Source organism: Fulmarus glacialis, unplaced genomic scaffold (assembly GCF_000690835.1).
Source record: "Fulmarus glacialis isolate BGI_N327 unplaced genomic scaffold, ASM69083v1 Scaffold39863, whole genome shotgun sequence".
Classification (NCBI taxonomy): domain Eukaryota; kingdom Metazoa; phylum Chordata; class Aves; order Procellariiformes; family Procellariidae; genus Fulmarus; species Fulmarus glacialis.
Window position 1 is genome coordinate 1 of NW_009204317.1, and position 13079 is coordinate 13079.

Here is a 13079-nt window from a genome sequence, read left to right on the forward strand (position 1 = left end):
CCCGCCGGCCCCAGCGGAGCGCCCCGAAACCGCTTCGCGCCACAGCCCCCGGCAGCCTGCCGGCGTCTCCCGCCCTGACAGGAGGGCGAGAGAGCGGGCTCCTTCGCAGCTTTCGGGGCACTTCACCTGCTCCGTCGCCTGGCTGCGAGCGTCTTAAGGACTTTTTTGTCGTTTTTCTGACAAAGAACAGGCTCCCACAACAGGAAAACGCACAAACGCTCCCAGTTCTTCTCCTGACAGCTGCATTTTTGTACGTGCTTCCTGCCAGCTGCAAAAAAATATTCTAGTCTTGTGGTTAGTTGTCAGCATTTCCGCATAAGCAACATTTGCGAGGGGAGGGTGGAGGTTGTCTTAAAAGAAATCAAACAGAAGAAAAACAAACAAGGAGGGAGGAAGTTGCACACGAAGTTCTTTGAGGAAACTGCAATGCTGCAACAGACCAGGCTTGGGAGGGATTTCGTATTACACAGAAGAGGACAGAGTCTGTAGGACCTCGTCTTGTTACTTTCAGAAACTGGAGACAAAGAAATGAGAAATAAGACAAGGATGACAAAAACACTCTTAAGGCATTCTCCGTATAAGTAGTTACTTCTTCATGTGCAACAGGGCCTAGAGTTCTTCAGAAGGCATTGCCCATGTATAGCTAAAGATTACATTTACTTTGCCCAGAGGATGACAAATAAAGAACATCTACTTGCTGTAATTATGTAGCTTTGTATTACTGATTAGATGATCAAATTAGTCATGAAATTCGTTTCTGCAGTGGTGTTGAAGTCAAGTTCATGTTGAGATTTGTACCTTGTAGTACAGCTTAATATTTGTAGTTTGACCAAAATATTTCCCTAACGAGCTGGCTAGCTATAAATATTTCTTAGCATCTTAAAATTTCTATAGATTTTATATTCTTTTTTTTTGCACAATTTTTTAAAAATTACATTGCTGCTAAAAAAACCAGTTCCATGTCTCAGCCTTATGATCACTTGCATTATCTAGCAAATGTGTGCTAGAACAGTGCATGGCACCACACAGTTCTCACATGGAAAACTGCTAATTATGTCAGCTACATCTTAGAACAACTGTACATAACATTTAGTTGTACCTCAAACTGCTGTTCCTCCCTCCATATCTTTTTCTTCTGCTCTGTCTGCCATAGGCCAAATATAAGTGGAATATGACGAAAGTCTTTACACAAACATCGGTGAAGATCAGCACTGTTTCCATATTTAGGACTTCCTCAACCCCTAGAGCCACTCCTCAAAGATCTCATTAGTGTAACTCCACCAGCTGTCTTGCTCAGTATCAAGAAAATGTTTCTTCTCACAATTCTGCTGTCTTCCTACCGTAAGCCAAGGACATACTTCTTATATATTACAAATATTTCTAAACAAAAAACATTGTTTCTTGTCTGAAAGCTTTCTTTTCTCCTCTTAGTTCAAATGTCTCAGCAGATTCAGAAAACTACTGCAAATGGCACAGGTAGGTTCTCTTTTTTTGGTTTTGGGATATGTGCTGAAATCGACTGTTAACAGAAAGATGGGGGAAGGATTTAAAAATGTCCAAAACCTTCACGTAAAATTAACTCTTTGGCCCCTGTCTGTGCAGTGAGGCAGTTTACAAGTTTCTACACAAAGTTAACTGTCTCTTTGCTGACTTTGCTGACTTGTATGTACAGTCAAAATTGCTTTAAGTTGTTAAAACATATTTTTCCCCTCTAGAAGTGTCATAATTTATCTTAGTCATGACTAGTTTATTACCATTTTCTATGCAAAGACATTATGAGTTTTTATTACAAATTTATTTGTATAATCTCATAAAAGCAAATGAATCCGATAGACCGTCAAGGCTCCTGCTGCTACTACTCAAAAGTTCAATCTACTTACCCAAGATTAATTCTGCCTGTTTACATACAGCCACAAATAAAATACTGCTTTTACTTTCAGGTTCACATGCTACCTCTCAACTAGCATATAAGGTTGCTTTCTCCTACAATTAGCTTACCATAATATTTATATTTATCTTTTATACTTCCAATATTTTCATTGCTGCTGTAGTTAAAAAGTATTTTTGTTGGTTCATCTGGATACATTCGTTGGCTTTGTGTGTATATGCTCTTCTTTGTATGAAGACATGCATTTGAAGTGTTTGAAGCCGCATACTGACTTTGAAAAATAGAAAGTTGTGTTGCCTGCTGCAGGAGGTGGAAAAAAAAATACCCCCCTATTTCAACAGAAATAAGTATAGCCTGGTCATCAAGATATTTTGGGAAAAATCTGAGAGTTTCTTGGATGATAGGCACAGTGAAATCAAGTTTCTTCTTTCCAGAGATGCTGTCCAATCCCAGGCTCATACCTGTTCAGGGGACTTTGAATGTAGTGATGAACCAGAACGTGACCCTCTCCTGCCACTCAGACTCTGGATCTCCACCTATCAGATACACCTTGTTTAAACGCAATCAGAAGGTATCCACTTTAAATAGGCCAGACTTGACCCCCGGTTTATTTAACTGGACTATCAACTCTGCCAGTGACGTGGGTGAATACAAATGCAAAGCTGAGAATAACATCTCCCGTGGTGGAAAATACAGCAACAGTCTCAACTTCACCCTTATAGGTATGTCTTGCTGTATACCTTCTCAGCCCATTTTGTTTTACGGGCATATAGCCATATCTGATGCAATACATATGCAGCAGCAGGAGTCAGGGTTTTGTTTGCGGCTGGTACTGTTTTGGATTGCAGTGTGCGCCTGCGTTTATTGTGGAGCTGAACTTCACTGCAAATGGCTATTAGTTCCTTAGGAGTCGGCAGCGCTGTTCTGATCTGGCTCACTGAGCCCTCCATCCTTGATGCCCATCTCATTTGCCAATGTTACCGCTTAACTCTGAGTCTTGCTTTGGAGCTTGTCCTGTACTCAGTGATGCAGTCTTTTCAGTTTTCTTTTTACAGAGCCAATTTCCAAACCAGTGCTGAGCTCACCCAACTCTCAAGCAAAGAAAGCCCAGAATGTGACCCTGTCTTGTCTCTCAGAGAATGGCTCTCTTCCTATCACATACATATTCTTCAAAGGAAGACAAAGCATTTCCCCCCCAGTGAAGATGCAGAAGAGGGAAGCAGCTGTGATTTTTCTATTTATCAATTCCTCTAGTGACTTTGGAACCTATAAATGCAGAGCTGAAAATAGCTTTCGCAATAATACAAAATACAGCAACAGTTTCAACTTTACATTAGCAGGTATGCATGCATGAAACAGTTTACCACTGTCGATAAACAGGGACCACACAAAATTCAGAATGTTGTAACAATGCAAGTTTTTTAGCCCGAAATTTTGTTCCTGCAATATAATGTTCAAAATACATTTTTTTAACCAAAAAAAAAAAAAAAATTGAGTTTTTAAAATTAATGCAAAAAGATAGAATTCCATGCAGCCTAGATGGTAGTATAAGTCGAACTGACCATGAAGGATGACTGTAAAAAATTCATTTTTACAAGAGGCCCCTGGTCCACCTTGCTCCACCTTGGGGAGAGTCTAGTTTCATTTTTCTCTCTGGTCCTACAAAAGAGAGAGTCTACTGGCACCAGCAAAGATCCCTTCCTTCTGCTGTGGCATTGTGCACTTGGGACTCTCCTGAGTTAACCACAGTTAATCCAAAAGCTGAAAGAATGCAAAGTCTTGATTTTGATTTACAGAAAATACTTAGAATATGAAACAACATTTCATTGCATAAACACCTTTTTTTTCTTTTTGGCAGAAGAGAGAAGCCATTCTCAAACCTTGATCATTTCTCTTGCGCTGATCTTGCTACTATTAGTAATAGGATTTGCTCTGGCAATTCCATTTTTCATAATTCCTTCATATAAAGCAAGTGAGTTATTTGAATGTCTGTTTCATTTTCCAGATGCGCTCATTTATGTTGTCAATACATTTTAATGTGTAAACATCATGTTACAAGTAGAGTTATGCTCTTGGTATTTTAGGATGTTGTCAAGTCTCCTCTTAACCAGCATAGCCATCTTAACAAGACATTGACAAGGCAAAACCTCTGAGCTATGTTTTAGACGTCAGGTCTGGGATGGGGGAAGCAAAGCAACATCTAATTTAATACACATAAATGTTGGAAGGAATTGGACCTCATTGTTCTTACTAAAAAAAGGAAATTCTATTAAAAACGCCCTTGGTTAAGGAGCAATTTTTATCATGAAAATAACATTATCTGAGAGTATTCAAAAGATATCATGGAGCTGTTTATTTCCCTCTAAGAAAAATTGATATATGTATATAGGCATGTGTTTGTTTTTCTTTTACAATTTGCAGGAAAATTTAAGTCTGCTAGGTCCTCAACTGGCCTTACTTCAACAATGAACGCAGAAGAGTCTGAAAACTACATCATATACACGGAGATTGGTAAGTTCACTTTACTCCCCAGGCAGTCATGAAACTTACTTGTGGGAGGTTGGTTGAAGAATGCTGTGGTACTATTTGTAGCTAGTATGGGCAAATTTCTTCAGGTACTACAAAAGCAGGGGAAGGGACATCTACCACTCAGTAAGTGAGCTAATACTCCTACTGACTGTGCCTGGCAGAGGCATTATTTGAAGTCCCTCAGGATCCACATTTGGCACTACCCGTCAGCCACGCAGCCAAAACTGCAACGGGTTAAATGAACTGAATTGTTCTATACAAAAATCTACTGTAAGCAGAAGTAAAATGAAGAATTGCATTTGGCACCTCATGGTGAGGATTGAAATAGCCATTACAGAGGAAAAGAAAATTAAAAGACAGTAAGTAGATTAGAGGTGCAATGCCCATTTACTAAGAGACAAAAGTGCGCTATATGCAAGTTTAGCAAAATAAAACTTATGTAGCTCCTGCATCCTGTTCAAATTGTTCAGTACGCAATAGTTCTTTATTCCACGTTTCTTAACTTTGACAAGACTCACTCAGTTCAAACTGAAATTATGAAGTAATGCTAGGCAGCAAAGCAACTGACCTACGTTAAGACATTGCACTACTTCAACTGCAGAAAATACACAATAATGAAGACGTTACATGAAAGCCACAATGCTATTATCTTGTACTTTTCTGCATTTGCCTTATACGTGAATGTCAATATTTTCAAGGGAAAAAGAAACCCCCAAACAAACCAACAGCAAAGGTATTATGTTTCCTGTTTCTAAATACCAAAAAGGGGATAATTCTCTCTGAACAAATCTGCCTTCCTCTTGATATAGTAGACAAAATTCTAGCTGCTCTGCTGTGTTAGCTCAGTGTTCCGTGCAGCTGCTCATGCCAGGTATCAATCAGCATTCTACCCACATAGTCTGCAAGGACAGTGACAATAGCTCTGATAAGGCACATGAACACCACAGAAAGCATGGTAGATTTATATTCAATATGGCATCTCGCTGCTTTGTTTCAAGATTATTAAAAAAAAAAAAAAAAAAATCTGGTCAGTCTGTTGTAATTAACTGCTGTTCATCATCTTTAATCCAGAGCCTGTTAAACCAGAAGAAGAATATGTCAACTTTTCTGTTATTAGAAGAGAAGATGAAAAAGGTGAAAACCTCAAGCTATAATATTGGAACATCTGATGCACACAAATACGTTTTTGGGGGATTTTGCTGGGGGGAGGCAGGGTTTAGATAGTAGCAGTTACATACTGAAATTGCTTACTTACTATGGAGAAATTAAAGTAACTTTAAGACTCTTTTGAGAGGGAAAAAAGCAAACAAAACCCCTCAAATAAAAAGCCTATCACCATCCTATGACCCCAAAATCCAACACCCTCATTATGAAACCATGCAGGAGATGTAATTAGTGATCAAGTTGCTGATGGAATATTAATTCTTCTGTTGTGTATCTGTACCCAAAAAAGCAATTATGAACTATGTTATTCTGGCTTTTAACAGAGAAGAGGGCATGTGCTACAGTCTATTCGAAGGTCCTCATCAGTGATGAGTACAAGGTAAGATCTCTTTTGTGATTACCTTAATCGTGTATTTTTAAAGACCCTTTCAGTCCTCAGATGTGATAAGTACCACCAAGTCTGCACAGAAAGAGATGATGTTTAGATACTAGTTTCCTGGCCTAATTATTTTGTAGACAGACCATGTAACTCGTTCTCTACTAGCAAGCAAAATAATCCCCAAGTCATAATCTTTAGGCACTCCAACTTAAAAGAAAAAGCAGAACGGATAAAAATTGGAATTAACAAAGACCCAAACAGCAATCCCATTAGCCAAACAGCAGCTTATTGCCCAAATAGCACCATAAAAACCAAAATGAAACAAAACAATGCAATCATTGTCAGGTAAGATCCTGCTGGACAGAATATATAATCTGGCATTATATGCATCTGATGAATAAACAGAAATAAATAAATGATGTAAAGCTTTCACCCAGACCCAAGTTCTTGTACATTTAACAATTCTCCTGAAATAGAAACTGGATTGTATGCAAACATAAGATAATCAAAAGGCTTTAGTCAAGTATTAAAAAAAAAAAATCCCAACTGTGTTGTCCTCTCAGGCACATGCTAGAGGATCCATATTTGGCCTCTGTACCTGCTGTTACCTAGCAGCAAGGATGGCAATTTCTCAGTTAAACACTACTTCATCTCTCATAGTAGGGATAGGATGCTAAAATGAATTTTTGGGACAGTTAACTCCAAAACAAATTCTGCATCCTGCTATAGGCTGTTTCTTAGATGTTTCTGGGTTGTTTTAATGTCAATTCCATAGCCAGCTTACATAGAATTCCATGAGTTCAGCAAGTCACACAGCCACTCTATGCTAACTTTGCATTATATCTAGCATAATTACACTATGCAGCAATTAATATTGTCACAAATAACCTGTTCATAGGTAGATAAGCACCACATTAATAAAAGAAATTTTTAAGGCAAGTTCTTGTGTTTCCTGATATTGGTGACTATCAGTGGCTGCATGCCTTGTTGCATCCACCTTAAAGCACTTTAATACAGTGACTTAACAAGCTGTACACACATAGTAAACCTACAGATCAGAATCACTCAATTTTGTATCTATGCAAGCTCTTCTATCTGATTTTGACTACAACACTTAGGTATAGGATGAATATGATCACACATTAGTCTTTTTCCACCATTTGCTATGTACAGACATTTTTTGTCTACAAAAATGGTTGTCAAAAACTGTTTACAATTTATTTCTTCTATTTCCTGTTACTCTTGATAATATATTTCTGATTTTTATGTTTATCAAGTGCAAGATGAAGTAGCATAAATGTTGAAGAACCGAGGCCATGTGATTAAAATACAATCCTACAAACAGATAGTACAAAGATACTTACTGATGTTATTAAAACATTTAAGATTTGGAAGTCTTTTATATAAAATACCACTTTCAAGCAGAGACCATAATTGTGTCACCAAGACACAGATGAAAGATGGATTTTTAGGTTAGGACGGAGTATTTTCAATAAGATAGTAAAACTGAAGACATGAAAGAGAATATGGTTGGCCCTGCTAACGAGGGACAAGTTTGTTTCTTCCCTCTTTTCAAGGTAACCTGGAAGACCCAGATGGTCTAGATTTGACAGAAAACAGACACACCATCAAGTTTTAGCAGAACTATTTGCAGAGAAACCACTGAGTCCATGACACTGTAGAAGCCAGTTCAGGCACAGATGTTTAAGAAATTCCTTTTATTCAACAAATTTAGGTTTACACATTTTTGGCTGATGTTACATACTTAGTTAAAAAGTCCTTCAACCTAGAAATGTGCATCATTTCCTTCATGGTGGTGTCTCTGCTTCTCAGCTGGACCACTCCATTCTCTAGAGTGGCATCAGTTATCAAGACCGTGAAGAGAACACTCATCTCATCGTACCTGCAAAGAAAAAGAGCACACCTGTTACTGCTTTTGGTACACGAAAATTTCAGATAAGTTATGTACAAATGACCGTAAGCTGTAAATATTTATTTCTGCTATACTGCACGAAGCCCAGTGTGAAGACACCAGTTTTCTTCTTGCCGTTCCTTGCCTTCCTGATTACATTTCTTTAAATTATTTAGTTACTTCAGTACGTAAAAAGAATGTTATTTGGTGACCTATTACAAGAGTATTTTTGTAGAAGCAGAATATATCTTTCTTCTGTTATTTAATAGCCAGACTTACTTTGAAGAATACTGTACAAAACAAATAGTTGTGTTTATTTTCTCTCGGGAAAAAAAATTCACCAATAGCTCAAAATCCATTGGCATGAGCAGCAATATGCTCAAAATTCACTCCTGATCAACAAATCATATATGAAGCCCTCAGCTGGGATAGTAGTTTTTATCTGCACAAATAATTCCATCCCATACACTAATGGTAACGGTTCCAGACTTCGAACTTTTAAATTCAAGACTAGACACAGTGTGCTATCTGACATAGTACTTAAGAACGAAACACAGAACCAGTCCAGCTGTAAAAATGGGGGGTGAGGGTGGGAAACAGTTCTGCGAGCTTATGACTCATTTTAAGAAATTTATTTTCAATAGGAGAGTCTCTAAAAGGCATTTCTCGGTTCCAGAGAAACAACAATAACAGGTGAAAGGCTTACACTCCACTTAATTTTAAAAATGAACTATCTGACATTGCTCTAATTGAATCCAAATTTACAGTTTGGGATACATGCCTTCAGTCATGTGGTTACTGCACTCGATGACTTCTTACTGAAAACAGGCATATTTTCGCTAGTCCACAGAAAGTCATCTTTCACCTTCATAGTTTAATTTACAAAAGACTGTTTCTCCTTACTTTGTATAAAGCTGTTCCAGAGATACCTGCACGGTTTCAAGATAACCCGGCCATACAGAAATGCTATTTTCTGACAGTTCATTGAACAATCCTTGACAAACCTGTGTTTATTTAAAAACAAAAGTTAAGACAGACTTTGAGCATTTGAAATCCTATACAAAGAAACCATTAAAACTCTAGTATATGTGGTATTAGCATTCCTGGCTGGTGTTAATTTTCTGGCTGAAATAATCTCTAAGTAGAAAGCAGCCTGGCAATTAAATCTCCATTTCTATTTAAAAACATGCCAGTGTAAGTTTCCTCCCTTTTGTGGGGGCTGGCTTAATGACTGACTTAAATAAAAACTTTTAAAAAATCCTTCTGAAGATGTGACCCACAAGTTAAGATAATTCTGAAAGATTAAGAAGCTGAGAGGGATTGTATTATTTATTTTCCTTAATTTTCCATGAAAAAAGTATCAACTCTACTAATAGTACTAGAAGCAGTATGTTAACGCAAGGAAGGCACTATCTACAGAGTATTCCTTTGGCTGTGACTCACAAGCTGCATAGCGGAAGCGCTGTGAAAGCTGTACAACCACGAATCTCCGAGAATCAAAGTAGCAGCACGATTTTCCCGGATGTAAACAGTGTCTGAATTTTAACAGGTTACATGGAAAGTCAATGCTCAAAGTTAAAATACTTTCTTACAACATACCTGTCTCAGCTCTGTTGTTGGACCTTTTCCTACATCCAAGGCAACTTTAAGAGGCGCTAAACAAGGATGAAGCTTAAGTACCTAATAATTTTACAAAAAGCAACAGATTACTAAATGTATTTAGCATGAAATTCTAGCGAGACCTAGGAAATACAACTTTTTTTTCACTGAAATTAAGGTTCTAAACATGCAAAAATTTTCTCACAGCACAAAACCTTGAATTAGAAGCAAGCTGTATTTCATATAACTAGCACACATGCCAGCTAGGCTAGTGTGGCAGAAATTATTCCGTTTTGGCTGAGCCCCAGAAAAGAGTTGAAGTTTTGTTAGCAGAGCTCCTTCATCTTCAGTGGAGCCAGAGTGATCAGAGACAGCCCAGCAGACCGCTACCATCCAGTCTACTGCCTGTTCTTGAAGACCAAACAGCTGTTTGATTAACAAGTGCTGTCTGAAAGCTAGCACTCTAACTCCAGAAAACCAGGGTAAAAGTGGGAATAATGATGGTCCTTGGGGAAATGCCTGCTTTCTCTACTCTTCTCAGCAACCTTCAAATGCTGCTGGAAGAAATGAACTCCTCTTTCCATGCACAGCAGCTACATTCCAATTCCTCTTAACGCCTTCATCACTTGCATGGCAAGAGCCTACCTTCTCATCAGAGAGAAGGAAGGTAAAACAGGAAAGGTGACCTCAGAAGGAGAGAAAAATTGCTTATGTGGGTGAAAAGGACCACAGAGGCAATCCTGTGGGGGCAGCCTGTTGCTATCAAGGAAAAGCATTCTGTCTGCACCTCTTGGGGAAGGGAATAGAGGATGGAGATGTGGAAAAGGGAGATATGTCCATGCTTGAATTCACCACATTGTCTGTGGGTTTTGTACTTAGACCTGCCCCTGCCTTCCATCATCCATTCTTCCTTACACTTTCTACAAAAAGTTACCTTTCTCTGTGAATTTTTCTTTTTTGTTAATGGATTCTCAGCTAGCTGTAGAGAATCAAAGAGATATGCTAATGCTCCTCGGTCCAGATTTCCACTCACAGACAGAACATGAGGAATAACATTCTTCCTTCCATCTCGGCCCTGAAGAGAAAAAAAAACACAAAGGGATACCTCAAATACTGTCTCAAAGGGCCTTTTGTTTACTTTAAATGTATAATGAGGCATTGAGCTCAAGCACCCGTTACATTTAAAATACGATCAGACATGTATTTTAAAAAGTTACCAGTAATCTCAAAAATGTAATATGTAACACTGGGGAAAGCAGAAGATCAGAGCAGGGATGGGATTATTTTCTTGTCCTGCCTCTCTGATCATAAATTTAAATCTATGGCCAACACCCTTGAAACTCTGCATTTTCTTTTGGAGGTTTGTAGATTATTTCCAAGTGACCACAAGAATATGTCCCCACATTCTGAGAAATCACTATGTAATTTGTAGGTTACGTTACAGTCTTCTGCCTTCTGTATAGAAATAAGCTGCAAAACCAGGAAAGACAGACAGGACTGTTGCGAGGAGAAGGTTGCAATTTACTGGTAAAATACCTAGTTACTCTCATTTTATCTGTTCAGCCCGACTTTTCAAACATTGCCATTCGCTAGAAGTTTGTCCCTCTCCAATATATTCAGTGGAAAGGTGTCCCTCTGGTCCCTTCACCCTTCTGAGTGTGCTAACTTCTATAAAGCCATTTGCAGTTATTTATAATCCATTAACCCACATACACTTCTACATAAATGGAATTGGACAAGCTACAGAAAGAAAAAACATTTACAGGTTCTTTTTGATGCGAACTTAACACTGCAAAACACAGACTGAGTTTGTCTCGACATCTATTCACAGATACAGGTAAAGGCTATGAAACTGACAACAGCTGTCTTGTCAATATAGCTAGTTTCTGATTTCAAAGAATTAACTCCTTTCAAAAAAAAAAAACCAGTTATTTTATCTGCTTTTGGAATTGAAGGTCTGACTGCAGAGTATCAATTGTACTGCTTTTACAACAAAATAATAAAAAGATAGTCACACGCTAAGCAACTGGACCAGCAAAGAAACCATTTCTCTCACACGTTATCATCTTTATCAAAAAAAGTTTTTAATACAGTAAAGCTTACAAGTAATTTTGAACTATCCCCTGGATACATCTGTAACAGTTCAGTATCACCAAGGTTCTTCAATGTTTCTATTGTTTCTGTCCCCCAAGGAAAGTTGTAATGTAAATTAAATCCTCTTCCTCCTTCTTCATCCTGAAAGTCACTGCTGCTGAAGTTAGATGGACCTACTGCAAACTGAAAATTAAAGATCCAAGAGGTGATCACTACTATGCATGCTGTATTAACTACAAGTCTGCAACGCAAGCTGAAGTCTATGATTTTCAGCAAGGGATTTTTATGAATTACAGCCCAAATCTCTTTATTGTTTTACAGCATTTTGATCTCAAATCAATTACAAACACAAAACATTTGCCTTTCTGCAAGTCATGCTGTAGACTACTTAACTACTTGTCATAAACTTAAGTAGTTTTTTGGTTTCTCCCAAGAAATACATGTATCTCAGTGACAAGAATAGGCAAGCAACATAACTCCGTAAAACCAATCCGGGTGTCTATTCCCCCCCTCTTTGAGGCAGAAAGGAGAAGGCCAAGATTTCCCCCCGGCACGCTGCTGTTACCTTTCTCCACCATTGGAGTCTCTGGCGTAACCAGTAATCGAGCCACTGTCCTGCAGTTCTGGGAGAGCTAAACCATGCAAGCAAAGACGTGGTCCTTTCGCCTATTCTTTAAACAATAGCAAGGTCAGCAAGTTAACTCCTTCAAAAATAACAGGGAAAAAGCAAGAGACAGCATTCAAAAATAATCCAAAAGTGAAACAAGTGCAAACAGTTGGTTTAAGTACGAAAAGGGATTAATCCCTCTATTACTCTACCTTCTAAAGTTTTTGTTGTGTTGTTCACTTTCTGGAATAGAGTGAAAGCACACTCCAATTTGAGCAAGGCCACAAGGCAGTCTTTTGTTCACCAATTCTAAGCAGCTAGCATATTGCGCCAAAGCACCTGTCAAAAGACAAATCACTAATTTTAGTAGCCACAGGAAAAATTTTAAATTTCTAATTCTACTGAGAGTGAATGTAGCACATACGATACACATGCTATTTATATGTGCAGTCCCGCTAGTGTTAATGTTTCGCAGAGATTAGCTCAGGAGTCTGTAGCCTGATTCCTCCGAGTACTTTGGCAACTGTGATTTTAATGTGTCTTTCCCCTAATTACAAGCGAAAACATCCAGTGTGCGCTTCGGCAGTCGTGCTGCTCAGGTCCTTGAAAAGGGCACAGACTCACAGCGTGCAGATGAAACTTTCCCAGCGCTCGAACACAACTGGAAAATTCCCTTAAACACAGCTGCTTCGCTCCCAGGAACAAAAACGCGAGCAGGCGTCCAGGCCGTCCAGCACTCTCCAGAGATCACCCTCACCCCTGCGGCGATGGAGGAGGGACCTACCGGGAAGCAGGCTCTCACGAAGCATCCCCGCGGTCCCTAGCACTTCTTCAAGAGACGGACCGCCCGGCTCCTGGCTACAGCCCCTGCCCTGGAGGGCTTCGCGCAGCGTCTCCGAGTGCAGCA

General features: G+C 38.9%; 2 protein-coding genes across 2 annotated transcripts; one reads left to right on the plus strand and one right to left on the minus strand.

The window, feature by feature from the left end:
- Window positions 1–2375: 2375 nt before the first annotated feature.
- Window positions 2376–5571, plus strand: MILR1 (mast cell immunoglobulin-like receptor 1). The gene is made up of 5 exons (XM_009574946.1): window positions 2376–2610; window positions 2944–3228; window positions 3747–3860; window positions 4310–4399; window positions 5489–5571. The coding sequence occupies exons 1-5, from the start codon at window positions 2376–2378 to the stop codon at window positions 5569–5571; spliced, it is 807 nt and encodes a 268-aa protein (XP_009573241.1).
- Window positions 5572–7661: 2090 nt separating this feature from the next.
- POLG2 (polymerase (DNA directed), gamma 2, accessory subunit) lies at window positions 7662–13074 on the minus strand (the record flags this gene model as incomplete). The annotated part of the gene is made up of 8 exons (XM_009574947.1): window positions 7662–7863; window positions 8776–8876; window positions 9472–9552; window positions 10406–10546; window positions 11575–11748; window positions 12131–12236; window positions 12385–12511; window positions 12957–13074. Coding segments are annotated over 8 exons (1014 nt in total), but the record flags the coding sequence as incomplete, so codon positions are not given.
- Window positions 13075–13079: the final 5 nt, after the last annotated feature.

Bases quoted from the DNA above. Each gene is read 5' to 3' on its own strand.
- MILR1 (XM_009574946.1), top strand. From the start codon at position 2,376: ATGAACCAGAACGTGACCCTCTCCTGCCACTCAGACTCTGGATCTCCA. The intron at 3,861-4,309 runs GTGAGTTATTTG...TACAATTTGCAG, and splicing joins AATTCCTTCATATAAAGCAA to GAAAATTTAAGTCTGCTAGG. The intron at 4,400-5,488 runs GTAAGTTCACTT...TCTTTAATCCAG, and splicing joins CATCATATACACGGAGATTG to AGCCTGTTAAACCAGAAGAA.